This window comes from Erithacus rubecula (genome assembly GCF_903797595.1).
Source record: "Erithacus rubecula genome assembly, chromosome: 5".
Taxonomy (NCBI): domain Eukaryota; kingdom Metazoa; phylum Chordata; class Aves; order Passeriformes; family Muscicapidae; genus Erithacus; species Erithacus rubecula.
Window position 1 is genome coordinate 27,975,090 of NC_136687.1, and position 20,251 is coordinate 27,995,340.

The 20,251-nt window shown below is 39.5% G+C and overlaps 1 protein-coding gene across 1 annotated transcript; it reads right to left on the reverse strand.

The window, feature by feature from the left end:
- Nucleotides 1-2,309: 2,309 nt before the first annotated feature.
- ASAH1 (N-acylsphingosine amidohydrolase 1) lies at nucleotides 2,310-19,740 on the reverse strand. The gene is made up of 14 exons (XM_079306446.1): nucleotides 19,586-19,740; nucleotides 14,413-14,459; nucleotides 14,131-14,221; nucleotides 12,811-12,897; nucleotides 11,815-11,893; nucleotides 10,838-10,912; nucleotides 9,986-10,031; nucleotides 8,573-8,717; nucleotides 7,345-7,399; nucleotides 7,061-7,142; nucleotides 6,341-6,472; nucleotides 5,981-6,104; nucleotides 5,214-5,270; nucleotides 2,310-4,577 (listed from the first exon to the last, which is right to left on the reverse strand). Exons 1-14 carry the CDS (start codon nucleotides 19,703-19,705, stop codon nucleotides 4,488-4,490), a joined length of 1,230 nt encoding a protein of 409 aa, XP_079162572.1. The 5' UTR covers nucleotides 19,706-19,740; the 3' UTR covers nucleotides 2,310-4,487.
- Between the last annotated feature and the right edge of the window lie 511 nt (nucleotides 19,741-20,251).

Consider the following 20,251-nt stretch of genomic DNA (forward strand, 5'->3'; position numbering starts at 1 on the left):
GAAAGACAAGACTAACAGTACAAAACATTAAGCAAAGACTGGAGTTACCTTAAATGCAGAATCTCCAACAGAGACAGTCTCAGTGGAAACCTGTTATTGCTCATGTGTAACCCTTGAGCTAGGAGAACAAACTTTGCAAAACAAATTAGACTGAGATTGTCCCATAAACAATTAATGTAATTTGGAGCTGATTCACCAGAGATCACAAAATGTCCTGAGTATAGTGCTTCTTGCTATGTAAACAGGCTAGTTCCTCTTTAATTACTCTCCTCTCCTGTAAGTAACTGTGTGGGAGCAGACATAGTTACAAAGGGCCTTCAAAATCTTGGCTTCTGCCAAGTTACAATGGTCTGAAAAGCTGGTAGGCAGAGCTTGAGGGAACAACCTCATGGTCTGCTTGGTTCTAGATCACAGCCTTTGGCCAACTGGTCTGTTCAGTTTCCAGACTCTCTTAACTGTCAAAAGCAGCTTCATACAAAGTGCATAAATTTTCTTTCCAAGGCAAACTGTGGCTTGTGCCACTTCTTTGAGCATTCCTCCTGGCTCATCTTGTTCTTCTGGTCCAAAGGATGAGAGGTTTTACTGCTCAGAGAGCTTGGGTGTGCCCTTCACACTAACACTTCTGGTCCTCCAAAAGCAGAAGAGTTTATTTGATGTTCCATGCCATAAGCAGGATCTTACCATAAGCTGCTGTTGCCAGCCACTGCAGTGAAATCCAAGCTTTTTCTCCTTGCACCTGTAGACCAAAGAGCTAAAAAAAAAAGTGTAAAAAGTGTCCTGTGTAAAAACAGGACACTTGTTTGTGCTGGGAGGAAGGAGTATCTCGTTGTTAGTTTTGTGGAGCCTGCCTGAAGCTCTCACTGGCTTCTTGTCCATCCACTCTCCATCATGCCTGTTCATGCCAGTGAAAATCTTTTATTTAGTCTTTATGCTTTCCTTGCATGTATTGTCAGGACAGCTGTAGGCCCTACTCTGCAGTTTTGCTTCTAAGCGAAACCTTGACTTGTAATTGACTCTAAAACAAACTCACTTGCATGTGTGTCCCAGAACTACTGCTTGATTTTGATAAAATTCCAATTCCTGCCATTTCCTGTCCTAATTAACTGCCAAAATTTTGCTTTTTAACATGGGAGGTGAGATTATTTCTTCCTCTGAAATAGTATGGGGCTTCACTGCATGGGTTCCTGAAACCGTAAAGGTGAAAAATTTTATTGGCAAACTGACTTTTTTAAATGCCAGCACCCAAACAGCTTGGTCTCTTCTGTAACCTTATTTAATCCAGTTTGCAGTAAACTGGATTAACTCTTTGTATTTACAAACAGCAAATCTGCTAGAAGCTAAGACTGAGGCTGGTTTTTCTGGAACTAGGCTATGCAGAAATAATCAAAAAGCAAGTATGTTTTTCTTGTTGCTCACATAATGACTTTTTATCACAGAAATTTGATTGTTTTTCACAACAGAATTCGGAAAGCTGCATAAATCTCTAATGTAAAATTGAAGAGGAAAATATATATGACTGGTTACTTGACCTGGAAAAAAAAAAAAAACCTTAAGAAAAGTAACCAGACCACCCCCTCAGTGTCTGTGAAGTATCTCAACTATGTGCACAGCAAATTAATACAAAAAACCACACTCATTGTCATTCTGTGTTTCTATGTAAAATAAAAGGCAGCTAAACAAAATCCATGCATTGCAAGTAGCTGCAAACACTTCTTCAGTGAAATGGTCTTCCACCACTGTGCCTAGCAGCAGCAGGGGCAAGGCAGGAAATTTACATTAAAAAGAGTTATGTCTTTCTGTAATAAAAGCAAATTAAACTTTTTTCCTGGCTTGAGGAAATTTTCAGACTTGACAGATGAAAGTTAAATCAATAAGCAATTAACCACATTCATCACTTTTTGTATATTAAGGCAGACACAGTAAAACAGTTGTTGGGGGTTTTGTTTTTAAATAGCTTTGTTTATTTTAGTCAATAGCAGCATGGTATTCAGGCTCTGGACAGATATCCATGGAATTTAGCTGTCCTTCTGCAATTGTAAAGCAATTTCAAGTGTGGAAATGTGGATTGTCTTACATAAGGGACATTACTTAATAACTGTAAATAGTCTACACTACCTTGTTCTACATATGCTAAAGTGGGACAAGACTAATTAAGCAAGTAAACTGATTTTTAAATTGCAAAGTAATTTGATTATGGCTGTTACACAACTTCCACATAAATCCGAACAATCTCCTACTAGGTTGAGGTGTGCACTCAGAAATATGTGATGGGCTCTTTGCAGCCCAGACTGCAACATCTAACTTGGATGAATTGTCTTTTATGAATCAAATTGTCCAGGAGCTGCATTTCACATTAATTTAAATTGTAATGTTATATTTGGTTTACATAGATTCAATATTCATAGTTGAGATTAAAAATGGACCCTGGTATTACAATCATGCTAACACACTTCTGTTTGCATGCTTCAGTTAAAAAAAGAAATTAGATGTATAACTGTACTTCCCCTTGTTTAATCAGTGGGATGCTGATTTTGGCGTGCTCTCAATTTGTCAGTGTTACATCCCCCGAATTGCTTCTTGCTGTGCTACTACAGGTATTATTCTAAGGCCTAGAATATCAGTGTTTCATTTTCTTTAACCAGAAGCAGTGCTTCTTAATCAGCTGCTAAAATCTTTTGATAAATAGCATTCCTGTTGTCCCTGCTTTTTCCAATGCTGTTGGAAGGAGAGCCTCTACTAAAAACCCAGTTTGCAGTAAAATGGTAACCTGGCTACTGAAACAAGGAATGATTTAAAGTCATCTTTTAACCATAAAACATGGAGCTGAAAAGAATCTCAAGGATCAGCTGGTCCAATCTTTTTGGCAAAAGCCCAGTCTAGATAAGAAGGCCCAGCACACTGTTCAGCTGACTCTTAAATGCTCAGAGTTAGGTAATCCTTCACATTTTCCCTGAAGAGATTATTTTGGGTAATCACGTGATTCCCCTTCTGTACACTTCTTAGTGTCAAATTCCCAATTATGAGGAAAAAAATGTAATACCCTTCAGTGTTTGGAACAGGAAGCTGTAGTAAACTGTGCTCTCAACTTCTGCATTATACTAAGTATTGTTCTGCAAGTCCTGGCTATCAAGAGTCCCATTGTGACTGGATGTCATGAACTTACAGGTTTTAATTGGAATGCCTTATGCAATACTGTCTCTGTAGACACCAAAGAGAAAGCAAACACTTCCCTTACACTCCTGGCAACTTTGAATTCCTGGTGCAATGGGAATATGAACAGCACCTCCTTCCTAGGGGGGTGAGAAAAGATTACAAGGGAACCACTGCAGATACCAGCCCCTAAGCTCACTCTGCAGTGTCTTCACTTGTGTATTAGAAAAAACAGGAGCTGGAACTGTAAGCTAGTCCCAGCAATACAGCCAGTGGCACAGGTAAAACTACTGCCTCCTAGGATATTAGGGTGCTACTACTCTCTAGAGGACCTTTCTTTCTTAACTTGAATTCCAGACAATGGTGCAATCTGACCTGGCATCCTTTCCCCACTTTCAAAAAAGCCAACCAACCAAAACAACCTGATTACCTTATTATTGTAACAGCTTTAACTACCAGTTTACAAAATCAGAAGAAATCAGTTTTTCAGACAGTCTGTTTGGAAATGAAAGCAGTTTATGCCATGTGGTATCTAACATGCATGATGCCTTAGACTGAAGTACAAAATCAGTACATGTGCACTTTGGTCACAGAAAGTATCTTTTCTTTATTGTATTAGTTTTTTTTTTTTTTTGAGACAACAGAAAAACCTGTATTAAAAAACCACATTTGTTAACAGGCCAAGAAAGAGCTTCAGCCAGAGAGTCATAAATCAGTAGCAAGACATTCTTGGCTCAGATCTTGTTTCAGGTATTTCCCCAAGACCTTTTCTCTGTGACTAAATATGACACTTACCAGGTTATTTTATAAAAGTGCATATCAGGCATATCCTCATATTATACCAAAACAATAGCAATTCATTTTAAGTGCTTATGAAAGAATAACAGAATTGTATTGCCCCAGATGGTCTTCTTATACCAAATTATTTTTGATGCTTTTTAAGTGCCATTATAACTCTGTTTCCTTTAAAAGGATTTTAATCCTAATAAACCAAACCAAAAAACCAAAAATTAACAAACCCCCAACCAACACACCAAGAATACTGCCAAGACTGAAGAGATCTAGAACTAACTGCTGAACTCATTTGGCAGAAATGGCTGAAATCATACCAGACACTCATGAGGATACATTTATTGTCAGCAGAACTGCTTGTTATAAAGCAAGAAGAGTCTGCTGTGAGACAGGGTCCTTCATTGTTAGAAGTGCTTTGCCATTTCTGTAGAGCCATTAGATTTCTGAACAAAGGAGTTAGACCGAGTAATCTCTTTCCAGAAGGATTTTCTCATGGAGGAGAGCCAATTTGGACAAGCAGCTTCCAGCTCAGGAGAGGTCCAGGGCTACCAAGGGCTACAGGGATCTGGGCATTCCCGCAGGTAAGTCTCTGTATGGCCACTGTACACCTCCATCAGCGTTGTGCACACAGTCAGCTAATGGGCAGGGGGAGGAAGAAGAAAGAAGAAACCACATCACAAGAATTAGTGAAAAACTCTCTCTGCTACAGCTGAAGAGTTCCACTAAAATTAGCATTTACCTTCTTTAGTCAACAACATGCAAATATGAATTTTCTGCATTCTCAGTCAAGAACACTGCCTCCACTTAACACAGGAACTAAACTTCATTCAAAAACTTTTAAAAACTATTTCTTTCAGGTTTTTTTTTCCTAAACACCAAAATTCCAAGGTCAGAGTAAAGCCTCTTGTGCTGCAAGAATAATGTGCTTCTAGTATGCCTAAATGATGAGGTATATTAACTTGTTTTATGTGAATTTACAAAGACATAGATCACACATTAATTCTGGTTGGGAGGGTGCTCAAGATGTCTGCAGAGCAGCTGCTGCCTCAAACCAGGGCCAGCTATGAAGAAAGGGCTCAGGCTACTGAGAATTTTAAAGCTGTAGGGGAAAATAGCTATTCTAACAATTATATTTTGCTTTTAGAAAGTAATGTGAAATTTGTTTTTACATTCACATTTTTAGCTACGAAACCCTGAATTAACCACTTAGGTGTAGAGTAGATAGTGGTCTGCTCCCCATTCTAAACTTCTGGCAAAAATAGAAGCATTACCTTATTGAGCACAGGCTTTGTGGAGAGAACATCATAAATGGCTGGTAGAGAGAGATTCTGGAAGAAAATAATACACTGATAGTAAGGGGCATTAACTTGTTAATGTAATGCTGAGAACCAACTTTTTTACATCCCACTTAAATAACAAGATACACCTTTAAGAGTACAAGATACCCATAACACTTTGATATCAGAAGAATGTGGACTGCAAAAACTTGACCAGACCAGATCTTAATTAAGCACAGCACACTTAAGTGTGTTTGCTGCCTGAGAGTGAGTGTTTGAATTTCACTGGTAAAACTACCCTGAAAACACCCCAAGTCTTTCTCAAATTATCTCCAGGCATCTCCTGTGTATGCAGCTGCTGAAAACACTTTCAGGAAACCCACCTAGATGGTAAGAAAGCCCAAACCAAAACAACCAACCAACCAAAAAAAACCCAAACCAAATCAAAAGAATCCCGAAAAACCCAATCCCCCCCTAAAACTACCATCAAAACCCAACCCAAAACACAAAACAATACCCCAAAACCCCCCAAACAAATAACAAATGAATAAAAAAAAAAAAAAAAAACCACAACCTCTCCCATGTGAAGAATCAGCTTCTTATAACCCAGAAGCAGAGACAAATTATTACAAAATCATCAGCCACTTGTGCCATTACAGCAGTGCTCGAAAATAACCTGAATGCTCTGGGCTGTGTCAGGTCAGTACTGCAACTTGGGAGTTTCAGACCAGCAGGATATGAAGTATTTGAAGAATGTTTACCTCTTGTGTTGTCTGGTTCAGGCATTTCATTGCAGGTCCTCTACGATTATCCAGCACCAGTGGAGGCTTCCAGCGATCGTAGTTGGTTTCTAACACGTACCATGTGCCCTTCTTGATATCAAGGCTGGAAAAGAGGTCCAAGTTTGTGCTTTGCTTCTCTAAGAATATAGTAAGTACATGTATACAATATATACTATATACAGATGCATTATCTTTTTAGGCTTGCTCTGGTATTTTTCAATGATGGTGAAGAAGTCAGCTCTTGCACAACAGCAGTCACAAGAAACAGAGCACACCATTATTGGTGGAACCTGTCCTCTTCTGGAAGATTGTGTCAGGTGTCAGGTCAAGCATACTCACTCCCAGATATCCAGAGCAGCTGTCCTGGATCGAGTTATCACACACCCTTCTCCAGAATTTTTTCCACCCAGAATAAAGTAAGCTGGAGCCAGAAGTCTTGTTTTTGCCAGTCTGTCTTTTGCATCCTGGTAACTGTGGGTAAAATAATGTTGGACTATTAAATGCAATAAATGATTCAAGTACTGAAGATCAAGTTTCACAGACCCAGGGAAAGTTTAGGTAGTTAAGCCTTTCTTCCTATTTCACACACATATGAGAAAGGATCATGATAAAGCAAAGCTTTTCATCTCATTTTGTATTTAAAGTATGACTGTTTAGAAGGGCTCTTTGCAGTTTTTCTACACTTAATACATGACTAAAGTGATGACATACAGTGTCATATTCCACTGAATTAATTTATTGAATAACAGCTTTGTTTCTGGTTACTTCCTACAATGTACCAGTACCTGTTGGATGTGTTTTGATGCACAGTGCTGTTGCACATTTAGATTACAAACAGGTTCATCAGGAAACTAGAAATCTGACAAAAAAATATTTCAGGGATCATGTGTGATGCTTTACCTCCCGTCCCAGAGTACCAGCAAAACCAGAACTATTTAAAGTTAAGGTCACTAGGGAGGATTCTGTATCACAGGGTATTAAGAATACATCTTCAGTATTCATGGTAGTTGAATGCAAAGCAGATTAAATTAGCATAATACTTAGAGAGAGAGGGAATACCTTGTAGCATTCTCTAATACTGTTCTTGTAAGAAAGCCCATCCACATACCATCTCTTCTACCAAGAAACCATTCGAAGATTCCTGCAAAATATCACAATAATTTGTTTTTAGACAGTTCACTCATGCTATTTTAACTTTCACAGCTGGTTTTAAAATGAGCTGTGTTTTATCTTACTCATCTGCAATCTTTTCACCATTTGTGGGCCTCTTTATTAAAGTAACTGGTTTGCACAACGTCTGGAAAACTTGGGTAGAAATAGTGAAAGAAATGAACATTACTCACCCACATAACCACCATCAAGACTGAAACGCTCATTCATTGTCAGAGTGAACAAGTTCTGAAAAACATTAAACAAGCCAACCTTCAGCCATTGCCAGCCCACAAGTACCAGTGATAAACAAGAGGCAGCATTACAATTTAGATGTCAACTGAGCTTCTCATTTGTTAGACTCTTCCCCTTTGAGTAATGGACTGCAAGATCAAGCTCATGTAGAGAAGAACCTATTTTATCACAGCTTGAATAAATAGAAATTAGTTTTTTGACCTGGCAGACAATCAGCAAGGCATGCTTTTAATGCTAAGCAAGTCAAGACTGTGGCCATTTTTTCTTCTTGGTCTGTGTTGTATCACTGAATTAGCAGTTTTCCTTTCCCTGCTGTATGTTACCTTCTTCTCAGACCTCTGAGTACTATTCTAGTTTGAAAGCAGATTTTTGAGTCCCAGTGCTAAGCACACCCTGATATGTTGCTGCTATTCACATGGGCATACAGCTGCACACTCTGCAGTCCATGCTACTTGGAACACACAATTCAAACTCAAATCTCAGTCTTCTTCAACTAATGTTTCAGACAAAAACTGAATTTAGCTACACTGAATCATTTTCAGAATGCACTCCTCCCAATTTATATGGGCAGAAGACAAAATAAATGGATACAATGCAGGAATTTGTGCCAGAAATGCTCCACAAGAAGAAACACTAACTACAATGGAAGATAGAGCATGTAGAAAAGGAGAAGTTGTGGTAAGTTGGACACCCTGATATAGTTTTGTACTGCTGGTTTATAAGATGTATATAAAACCGATTTTAAGCGCCTACTAAACAAAAACCCAACAAATAATATCTTAAAATGCAGGATGCCTTTTCCAAGAAGGATTGGAGAAAGAATTAAATAGCACAAGTGTGCTGTTTTACTTCTGGGATCACAGCATTAGCTATTAGCCAGCAAGAAACTCTAACCACTTCAGCACTTTGAATTCACTCCTGTTCATATTCGAAATTTAATGCTGTTTTTAAGAACTGTCCAAACTGAAACATTTAATTTAGGCAATCTCCTTTCACAAGGAAGGGTGCAGGATTGTTTTCTTTTATCTGTCTTCAAGTAGCTATGCTGTGCACCAGAACAACTAAGAGACTATTTGTTGGAGAACATCCCAAGGCAGAGCATTAAAGCAGAAAAATTTAAATATTAAAGGAAAGTCTGAAGCATCAAGGCCCCATCCCCATACTCACTGGTTTGACTCCAGACACCATGCCAATGTATCCTGCAAAATTTGTGGACTTGAACACTGTTTTGTTGTTTCTCTGAAAGTCCAAGAGTACCACTAAAGGCTTCAGTTCCCGAGTTAACGTCCAGGAATTATTTTTAACGTCCCACCTGCAGGAGACAATACAGCATTTGAAACTTCCCTCTCTCAGTAGTTTTCAAAGTTTCCCTTCACAGCATGCAGACATTCTGTGTGTGATGCCTGTCCTCATGTCAGCCAACATCACTGCTTTGCAGTTACCTGAGCAGCACCAGCAAGGAACAACTAAGAAGTCTAAATGCACAGGCAGGCAGTGAAAAGAACTTTAGTTCTGTTTGAACCAAGAGCATATGTGTTGCTCAGGATTAAACAGCACCATTAAACAGCTGGTTTGTTTTGAACACAACTTTGTTCTCTACCTGCTGGCAAAGGGAGACACAGATACTACCTGTGACCCCAAACCTCAAATTCTTGTTTTTTCAAAGGCAGAAAAAAAACATGTATTACTGGATTTGCTCTACATGAAGGGAAGTACCAATTCTAGTCCATAAACCAGACCGGTCTGTAGGCAAAAGGCTGATAAAGAGCACTTGGCACACCGTTAATTCTCTGGAAATAATCCAGATTCTGGGAGCAGCTTTCAATTTTCTTTAATTTTCAGGAAGCATTTTCACAGTATTTCTGACAAGTGAGAGAAGTCCAACATGAGCCAAACCAAGGGACAGGTGGAGTCACACTACACAACATGGGAGTTTTTAATAGTTAGATAAGAATTTTAATAAAGATAAGCATTTCAATTCCAATTGTGCATTGAGCATCATCTGGATGAGTGGTACTACAAAATACACTGGGATAACAAAAGCAAACATTGAACTACCTGATCACATAGTATGAAAGGAGAACTAATGAGTGCTGGGCAACAAACTAAGAGTTTGTACAGAAATGAAGAATGATGGGAAGTGCCAGTGGAGCATAGTATAATAACTGGGGGGGAGGAAATTACTAAAACCCCAAGCCCTAATCTAATCCACATTTCACTGCATATATTAAAATTGCTGCTTCATCCTTTCATGTAAAGAAAAAGATATACTGTGCCTCAGAGATCAGGCTACATGGGCCATCCTTTGGTTTGAGACAGTTTGAACTGAAGCTGAGAAAAATAGTAAGACAGCAAACCACAACTATTCTTGACGCACTTGGGGCAATTTGAGATAATATCAGAATATCCTGATCTTTTCATTTTAGCCATTTTTTACAAGACACAATGGAGAATTACTTGTCTTATGGTCATCCACAGTCTTATGGATGTCCAAAGACTCAAAGAATGTACGTAGCTATTTTAAGTTCAGCTTGCTTTTACTTTGGATTTAATAAAAACAGTCACAAGTTTAATACTTACCCTAGGAAGAGTCCAAAATCCAAGTTTCTGGCGTGGTACAGTTTCCCTATGCAACAAAAAATAATTAAATACAATTTTCCAAAGAAATAGACAAATTTCAGCTTAGAAACCCAAGAAATGAGTAAGCAGTCAAATACCTGTGAAAGTAGGCAAGGAAAATAGCATTCTCTACTTGCCCTTTTTATAACCACAATATAATGATGAGTTTTTATTGGTCAGAGAAGTGTTTTGCCATCACTGAAATCAAGTAATCTCAGCCTCTAATCTTTACACCTTATCTTAATGCAATGGCAACACCCTGAAGTTCTTCTAAAAGTGAGATGTTTGTAAGCCCTCTGAGAATTCTTTAGAAACTTCCAAACTTGGAACAGGTGCAGACAAGGCCTGCAGAACTAAGTAGGAGAATTAAAGTGTCTCTTTTCTTAGAAGAGACTGTCCATTTTTTCTACCAGCATACACATGCAACATCTAGAAACTAGCTGCAAAATCCTGCATGACACTGAGAAAGTTTCAGGTTGTGTTGCTGGTGTTTGTTTCCCCTAGAAACACAAATATCACCTATTAAACCCTGCCCCCCCACCAACCAATACAAAAACCTCACCATCCAACAAAACCAAAACCAAACTATCTTTGAAAGTATTTTTGTCCTTTTTTTTTAAACCTAAGGCACTTAGGAACTATGATTCCCTTTCTCAAGGAATACCTTTTATTATCAGTCTTTAGGCATTATTACCTTTTAGTCTCCTTAATAGACTTTACTGCCTGCAGTTGAGGAGGCATGTTTTTGCATAACTGAGGTGGACCCTCTTCTACATAAAAGAAAACTGTTATCACTGTTTTGGATTGCATTACCTGTTTTATCTTCTGCCACTATTGATGTACATACAGTAAAAATTTCATAAAAAATGTTAAAAATAACGATTTCCCCTAGAAAAAAAAAAACAAACAAAAGAAACAAAGTTTAATAGTTTGAAACTTGCCATGAACAGAAAAAAAAAAGAAAGAAGCACAGTGCAAAGTTCAGCATTCTGTAATATTTCTGTTAAGTATTTAAATTTAAATCTCCTTTGATCTTTAAAATGGCAGGTTCAGCAAAATCAAGAGCTTCCTGAAAGGAAAATAGAGGGATCAGAATCCCCTGAACTTCTGCCTTACCATGCACAGAACTGAGTCATTGCTATTTCCTCCTCTGGAAACTTCAAAACAAGCTATAAAGTTCACTTTAAAGAATAAAGCTGCTATGTGTACCACTACTGCCACATAAGAGCTGCTGCTAGCAGCAGGTGTACTGCTCCTGTGTGAGGGAAGCAGTGCAAACAGGCAGTGGTGCTCTGTCTCAGTTCTGGAAGAACTCAGTTCCTGCTCCTCACCTGGAATGGCCTTCTTTTGCAGGAGGTACAGAGGAAAGGAAGAAGGATGTGAAAAGAACCACAAGGGAAAGAAAGAACAGCAGGAAACTGAGCCTTGACTTCTTTCTATGTTAACAGCAGACACACAGCAGAGTGCAAAACCAACAGGAATAAAGGATTACCTCACATTTTGGTGCACAGGAGCTGAGACTTGCTCCACTTCCCAAAACCTAGGAGTAAGAACTTGCAGCTCTACAGAGAAGTCCCAGCCTGATAAAAGGCTTATGTGATTCATTCCATTCTCCTCTAAAACACTGTTTTTGTTTGGTGTGAGATGCAATTCATTGCTTTAACTACTTAATTAATCATTTGTTAAAGTCACAGACAACTACAACTAACTGCATATTGGTAAACACACTAATTTTAAATGAGTTGGTATTCAGCTTTCCACTATGTTAATAAAGTGTTGGAAACTGTTACCCAGAGGAATCCCAGATGAATTTGCAATCCCTTGGAGCTCTTCATTGAAAGGATAAGGAAGTGTGGCAGTCAGATGAGCCTGAAAGGAAAAGTTTTCTATGACACGTGCTTAAATTAACAGTATTTTGTAACTCATAACAAATGTCTCCTCAATAGGCACACTTTTCTCACAGCCATCAAGTGTTTAATTTCTCTGCAACCCGTAGAACTTGAGGATGTTTGCAGAGTCCTTTGAAGACAAGTATACACTTAAGGCAATTAAAACTTACCAAAACACTGACGTGAGCAATGGACATGAGCACAGCCTCTCTTAGCAGCAACAGATAGAAAAGTGAAGTAGGACTGGTATAAATTAAAATTCTGCTGCAATGGAGCTCAATGTTGGTGTTTTTGGGCATTTCTGACTTTCACACCTGTACAAGCTGCCTGTATGTCCACCCCACTCAGGCACACAAGGACATGCTGTAACTAAAGATGGTGTAGAGATCTGATCTTTTGCTGTCTCTAACCTTACACTGCTTTCCTCTGTTCCATGCCAAAGCTTACTTCAATCAGAATCAAATTAATTTTTAAGGCGAGGCCTGGTCAAAGCTGTCCCTCTGATCAGACATTTATGACAGTTTTCAAAATCTGATTTTACTCTACTGTTTAAAAGTAGTGGAATATGGTAAAAAATTTCAGTCAAGTGTTTTGCTACAGTAACTAAGTCTTTTGCTTATTTATCCAGTGTTACCAGTCCAAACTTGAAAAGATCTTAGGAAAAATGAGAGGAGGAAGACATGCACTTTTTGTTTGATGGCTTCAATCATTCACAGCAGACAAGAAGGCAACATTTCAGAGTGACTATTTGAAATAGCATTTTTGTTCTGTTCCAGAAATGGAATTGAGAACTTGTAAATTAGCAACTCTGAAAGTTCTTAATTGCCAGATTTAGAAGCATTCTAATTCTGTAGTCAGAGCATACAGTAAAAAAATAATTAAGCTGAAAATACTTACTATTTTATTATCCACTATGTCAACAACTTTGCCACTGGGGAAGAAGGTGTTTGCTATATCTTTAATATTCTGGACAACAGTCTTCAGCTAAAAAGAGTAAGGGCTTTTATTGAATAGATGATCTTAAGTGTAAGAATTGCTAGAATACTAACAGCACTCCTTGACATACTTTTGAAGAAAACACTTTGTTGTAAAAATACATATTTAAATTAAGAACGAAATGTCACCTTCTTAGTGAGACAAAAGCCCCCAGCTCCCCACTAGAATCACTCTTCAAGCTTTGTTCAAGTAACTTTCTTGATTAATTCCAATGTGCCCTTCTACCAGAAACAACAAATTACAGCAAAGCCTTCCTTGTGTTCTGCTGCTTTGAACACATTTTAGTACTCTGCACTCTTCTATCTTTCAGAAGGTTAATTTCAAGCTCTTTGGTTAAGAACTGATGTTACTGAAGACAAAAACACTCGATAAATTTCTTATTAAAGCACATGCTTTCAATTTGCAACATGTAAATGTCACAAGTAAGAGTTCCACTTCATGTGATCTAATTCCAAAGTACACTAGAGATAAAATTCTTCAGAATTTAAGGTGAAACCTGAAACTTCTAATACCCATTGGCTTAAAAGAGACTTTTAAAATAAATATTAGCATGTAAGTAGAACTTGTCTGGCTTTCAGAATGGAAAGGCCAAAGCCAAGGGATATAGCAAAAAGCCCTGGCCTTGTTTGAGAAATTAACAATTACTGAACTAAATTTTCAGTCATCTTCAGAACTGCTGTTTTAAAGTATTTTGAAAAAGGGTCAGATATTAAAAAATTTATTTGTGCTTTGCAAAAACCAGTGCTACAACCAGCATTCCAGAAAAGGGCAGGAAGTTCTTAATTTCCCCCTTGCCATTTCATCATCTCATGTAGCATTTTGAGAGAAGTAGGGAGGTGCAGAGAAGAGATAGTGCCTCAGTTTCACTTCAGCTTACCAAGGCTGTTTCTCTGGTGTGTCACTCCCTCTTCATTCTGCACCACTTCACGACTAAAGAGATTTGATAAATGGAATGGCACATGCTTGTTTATGGCACACTGGTTTTCACACCTCACCATCCCAGACACCAGTGTCTCTACACTTGATGCTGCTAGCTTAAGTGTTAAACAGAAAAAAAATTTACCCAAGCAATTATTTTGGACTGGAATCATATTAGAAAAGTCAACTGGAAATATTATCCCTTTCAGATACTTTTAGCACATTTAAATTTTTTCTCAAAATAAAAGGCTATGTCCTAGCTTTATATCTGCTAAGCCTCATAGCAGGTTCTGAATTTCTCACCTCTGTCTTTTTGTCACGCATCAATTCATCCCACCTCTTGCTGGGAGGTAAATCGAGATTTATGACATATGTGGGTATATTCCCTTTGAACCTGAAAGACAAATACCAGAGATCAAATTTAAAGAAGGCTCTGAAAACACATTTGACAAGATAGATGCATCCCACCTGTAACCAGCAGTAGACCCTGCAACAGGAACAAGTTAGAAGAAAAAACCCCATGTTCAGACTTGCAGATCACAACTTCTCTGTAATTTGCTAGACAAGTTGAATCAGATTACTTACGTTGGTCCTGAAGGAGGGTACATCTTGCTCCTGCATTCCTCTCCATACTGCAAAGACAATAGAACATTACTACTTAGCTTCTTTGTTACAACACTATTATTCTAGTAGAATTAGTTTCAAATTAAATCTTTAGGACTAGTCAGTTAATTCAAACTCTTGGGACCTTGCAGCAACTTCCCCATGCTGTCTGACAGACCTTTAGACAACTTTTCTAGTGTAGTTGGGCAAACACAAGAGTATGACAAATATACAAACTGTAGATATATTTTTACTTCATGTGATTTAATGAAGAGCATTTCAAAAGCACAGTCTTTATACAAGTTCAGGAACTTTAGATCTCAGCATGGACCAGCCTGTTCTGTTCATCCAATTCATAATGCCATTTCATAGTGTCATTCCTAATTATGTTTAGTGTTTAGCTGCACAGTGCAGCTAGGGCAGGAAAAGCATAATGAACTTTAGGCAAACCCTCAGCTGGTGGAATGAGCTATATGGCACAACTTTGGATTCAGTGTACAGAAGTTCGGCTGAAGTGATGTTAACATTATGTGGGGTGCAATTCAGGAATGTGACTAACATATACCTTCACTCCTGGGAGCATGGCTAGTTACAAATGAAAGTTTGTGAACTATTTTAGGCATGTTCAAAGTGAATGCAAGTTGTTTTTCTATCAATTACATAAAGCACGCATACAAATATATAAACATATGCATATACATACCTCAATTATAATTGTTTTACCCAGTGACATACAAGCAAATGCCTACTGGCCACCCACACTTGTTCCTCAAGCCAGTTGAGAGCAGGCCAGATTTGGTCCTGAAACTATGTGAGAAGCTCAGAAAACTCCTTAGAGTATAATATATCTCACTAAGAAAAAGGGAAGGTACATATGTTGTTCTGGGAGCCCATAGAAAAGCTCCCAAAGCACAATTGTTTGGGAGACAGAACACAAACAAAACACAGAGTGATCCTTCCACCACTTCCCTTCCTCCCCACCCTTGATTTCCAGTATTTATTAGGCTGTATTAATTAGATTACTAGTGTCCTTATAATGCATCTTGGTTCCAATGGTAACTGTGACAACATCTCCAGCACCTATGTAACTGGGACAAAGATAAATAATGTCAATGTTCTCCTTGGGCTAATCTCATTATCTATTTTTAATGCATTATTATAGAAAACACAGTGTCTTACACAATGCCATGGACTTTAAACACTGGCCTAAGTTGTTACAACTGGAAATAGCAATTCTAAATTGGGATTGATTTCTGTGTGTTGCAATGCTATCTCTTTCTACTGTTTCCAGTTGGTGGGAGAAAGTGTGAGATGAAGTTTGGTTTTCCAACACTTGAGGTGAAGGAATAAGACCAGCAGCTTTGTGTATCCCAGATTTCACTGCAGTGCAGTTACAACCTTTGCACAGCTGGAACAAAAAGTCAAACACAAAAGGCCATTTAATTTTCAGTGAGGAAGCATCAAAACAAGGAGGGTAGGAGGGATATCAGATGACTAATTAGGCAACAAAAGTCAGAGGTTTTGTGCAAAGCCAGACAAATGCTTAATAGTATTGACGCAACTGACTTGTGCAATTTTCCATCCTGCAATGCTAAAATCCATCAGAAAAAACCGACATTACATATCCTACTGCAATGGATGTACAGATTTGAACCTTCAGGAAATACCTCCACCAAATACATTTCCTGACAGATAGAGCTTCTAACAAAATAGTTATCCAAAGTGGATGAGAATTCAGTTGCTCTGTCAATAGAGCTCACGCTCAAAGAGGAAAGAGAGGCACCTGTACAAAACTGATTTCAGAGGATTTTAAGCTAAAGGTGCTAAACGTTATGTCACTCCTGGCAGGTTCCCTGGTGATTTTAATCCTGTATCTACAGCTATTTTTGTCTTCCCAGAGCTTTGCAGCCTAAGCCACAAAAAAGGTGAGGAAATCAACAATTAAAGGGAGAGAGAACAGAGAAAATGTTCCCTCCCTTACACGTGGTATTTTTAGATTTCTAGCCTGTCTGTGTGTAAAGCAAGGTAAAGAAGCCAGTAATTCCTAGAACAACCTGTACAACTTTCAAAACTGATTGAGGTATCTGAAGAAATTAGAAATTACTAACTGTTTCTTTGGGTTAACTACCACATCACGGAATCACAGAATATCCTGAGTTAGAAGGTACCCACAAGGATCATCAAGTCCAACTCCTGGCCCTGCATGGGACAAGTCCAAGAGTCACACCCTGTGCCTGAGAACACAAATGCATCTTGATCTCTGACAGGCAGTGCCCCACCACCCTCGGTGAAAAACCTTTCCCTCATACCAAATTTAAACCTCCCCTGACACAGCTTCAGGCCATTCCCTCAGGTCCTATTGCTGATCAGCAACAAGAAGAGATCAGTGCCTGCCCTGTGCTTCCCCTTGTGAGGAGCTGTAGAGTGAAATGAGGTCTCCCCTCAGTCTCCTCTCTAAACCAAGTGACTGCAACAGCTCCGTGCGTGGCTTCGCCTGGCACACAGGCAGCAACTTAAAAAACGTCAAGAAAATCAGAAAACTAGAAAGTGGGGTGTTTTCTTGTTTTGAGTTTTTTTACACAAAGTTCTAACAAGGAACAAAAAAATTGTTACCCTCTGCAACCAGTGAAAGATTAACTGCAAAGCTTTCTGAGAAGATTAAAAAAAAAAAAGAAAAAAGAATAATAATTTTCTGGTAGCAGCAGAAAAAACATCAAGCACTTTTTATAACCAGATTAAATAAGCAGCTATGAAGTTACTACTGTGGTCAGTGGGGTTCTCCTCTCTGCAGAGGCTAGACACTGGAAGAGGAACAATAAATTCTGTCCAAGAAAAGCAGGAACATCCCTCCAGCATGACAGAATCACCTTCAGTTTCCAATGTGACAAGCCAGAGATCATCCCCTAGAAAAAGCTATTGGCAGCTGAACCCAAACAGCAGGTTACCACTATAAATGTGCTTTCCAAACATGCACTGAACCCCCTGAGAGCAATACAGCTATTCTTGAACAGAGATTAAATTGTCCCTTTGTTTTGCTTTTCAAAATATACTGTTACCAGCAAGTTGCATATCTTGGTTATCTCATATACTGCCAACTTTCAAACTGAGAGGTAGGTAATGATACAAAACCAGACATGTGGCAGCACAGGATCTAAACACTAACAGGAAGATGACACAGTGGAGGAGAAGTGGAACGTGATATAGAGAAAGATGGAAAAAAGTGGAAGTAGAACAGAAGATTTATACTTTGACTAATTGTATTTAAAATAAAGTGGAACAGAAACCAAATAACTAGCAAGCTGTTGAGAGGAATTGGATGAACTGTAGAAAAAAAATCAAGTAGTAACAGTTACTACTGACTGCAGTACAGAAAATTAATGCACGATTTAATGACTGCTGATTAAATACTTTGACACTTAGTCTGATTTCATTAATATGAAATAGACTGAATGTCACTTGTCCAGTCTAAGGAATACCAGCACTTCCTTTATTTCTTTATTTTTGATGTAGACCATCTCTGGCTTCCCTCCTTAATATTTATGTAGTTTATATTTTTCACCTTCTTATGTAAAAAAAAAGCAGAAAATTACCTCTTTGATGTAATTTAATATAATTCTGTATTTTCAGTCAATCTGTTATATCCAGCATCTTTTGGTCTATGAACTCTGTGATCTAACACATTTTTTTCTCTGCTCCTCTTCCCTGATGGGATGATGCCAATGCAACACTGCTGTGCTGCAGGAGTCCCAGTGCTGTTCACCTTTCTGAACACAGAGGTTAGCAGTATTCTTGCAATACCAAAGAAACAGTGACAAGACAAAAACTGCAGTTTGGACACAAAGGTCAGTATGGTTGAGGGGGCCTCAATGAAAGCTAAAGGGACTGACAGTCTGCACCTCTGAGATGAACTTCAGGGCTTTTATCCTCTGTGTTCTTTGTTAATGAGATGAACCCAGTGGCACTTAGGAAGAATTCTTCAGCAAATGATGCATCCCTGCATCTCAAGCAACAATAAAATACCTAAGCCTAATAGCTGGCTGCACAGCAGCACAATCTGCAACCTGCATATACAGTGGATATTGTGCAAGTGCAAAGATGTACCAAGTGAAATCAAATGCAAATCAAGCTCTAATGCTACTACTTTGTTGTCAGCTGGCACTTTCTCCTATGACTCCACATTCCAGGATACTTTTGGCCAAAATCCTGGAGTGTTTTAAGCCAGAGATAGCTTTTAGTGCTAGGAAGCTGCTCTTGGCCAGTAGGGTGGGACTAGAAGAGAAATGAGGGGAGAGAGAAAACCCCAGTTCTGTGTAGAAAAGACACTAAGGAAACACTTTCCATCCAGATGTCCACAGTAATTTCCTGCAGCTCTTCCTTTTCGCAAAATTCATACTAATTTTCCCGATATCAATGTAATTTGCTTAAAAAAAAAAAAAAAGAAAAAAAAAGAAAAAAAAAAAAGAAAAAAAAGAAAAGAAAAAGACTCGGAGCAAACTAAAGAATAAAAGAGGTTGTATGTTCCTAAAAAATATTTTGTAATTCAGAGATACTTAAAACCTGTCCTCTTCATAGAGGAGGAATAAATTTAGGAACTTCAAGAGATGGAAGAATGCTTCGCTGCTTCAGGAATACACCAGGAAGCAAAGCAACTGTTTACTCGCCCAGGAGATAGAGGCCAGCCTGCTCCAAAGGACTTCCCCCACTTTCCCAATTCCACTAAAAATTAAATATTTCACTTATCAGTTAAAAAAACCCTAATAGCCGAGAGAGCAAGAAACGACACACCAAGTCCACCTGCTCGGCGTTCCTCCCCTGGGGTGAGCTACAGCGCACACACTCAGCAGATTCAGAACCGTGCGCGTTTCTAGCACGGTTCTGCTCTCCCATTCCGGACTTTCCTCCAGGAAATCGCGGCTGCGGTGCAGCAGGGCAGCACTGACACTAGAGACGCGCACGAAACCGAGCGGAGCAGCAAGGACTTGTCGGACACGGCCGCGGCCCGTCCCTCGCCACGGGACCCGCGGGGCAGCGCCGCGCTCCACACGCGTGGGCTCCAGGCTCGCCCGGCCTCCCGGCGGGAAGGGCGGCGGCCGCATCCCCCCCAACGCCGCGGCGACCCGCTCCCGGCCGCGCTCCCCGTCCCCGCCAGGCTCACCGGGTCCGGCGCCCAGGCGGGCAGCGCCAGGGCGAGCAGCGCCAGCAGCGCCCAGCCCCGGCCCGCCATGGTCCTGCCCGGCTCGGCTCCGAGCGGCGCTTCCCGGAGCGGCGGCCACATGACAGAGCCCCGCCCGCCGTGGGCGGGAGCGGCGGCGCGGCCCCGCCCGGGCAGCCAGGGCACCGCGCAGCAGCTGCTTTTCACTCGCCTTCCACAAAAGGCAACTTCCGCACAGCAGTCTGAAATAAAATCGCCTCTCTTTGGCAACGCTCAGAGAACCAGTGGCACCAGTTTTCACTTTGGCAGTACTGCGATTTTTAATTACTCTCTGTCCTGCGGAGATTCTAGGCAGGCTGTGGAGTGATGCCTATATAACTTAGGTCAAAGTTACAAGGTGCTTATAGAGGTTGAGTTATAAGATACCAGTATAACCTGATCTATATAAGCTGATGTAAATACAACCTGAATCATAGCTTTTTATACCTATATAACCTTTTTATACCCTATATCAATAACTATCTATACAATGGCTGGCTAGTATATGGCTAATTAGTTGCTTACTGCTGAATAGGCAAAAAAACCAAGAAAAAACTCACCAGGTGGCTGGCTTTAGTGATAGGTTAGTACTAATGAGAAATTGACAAATGTAAAGCCAATTAGCCACAA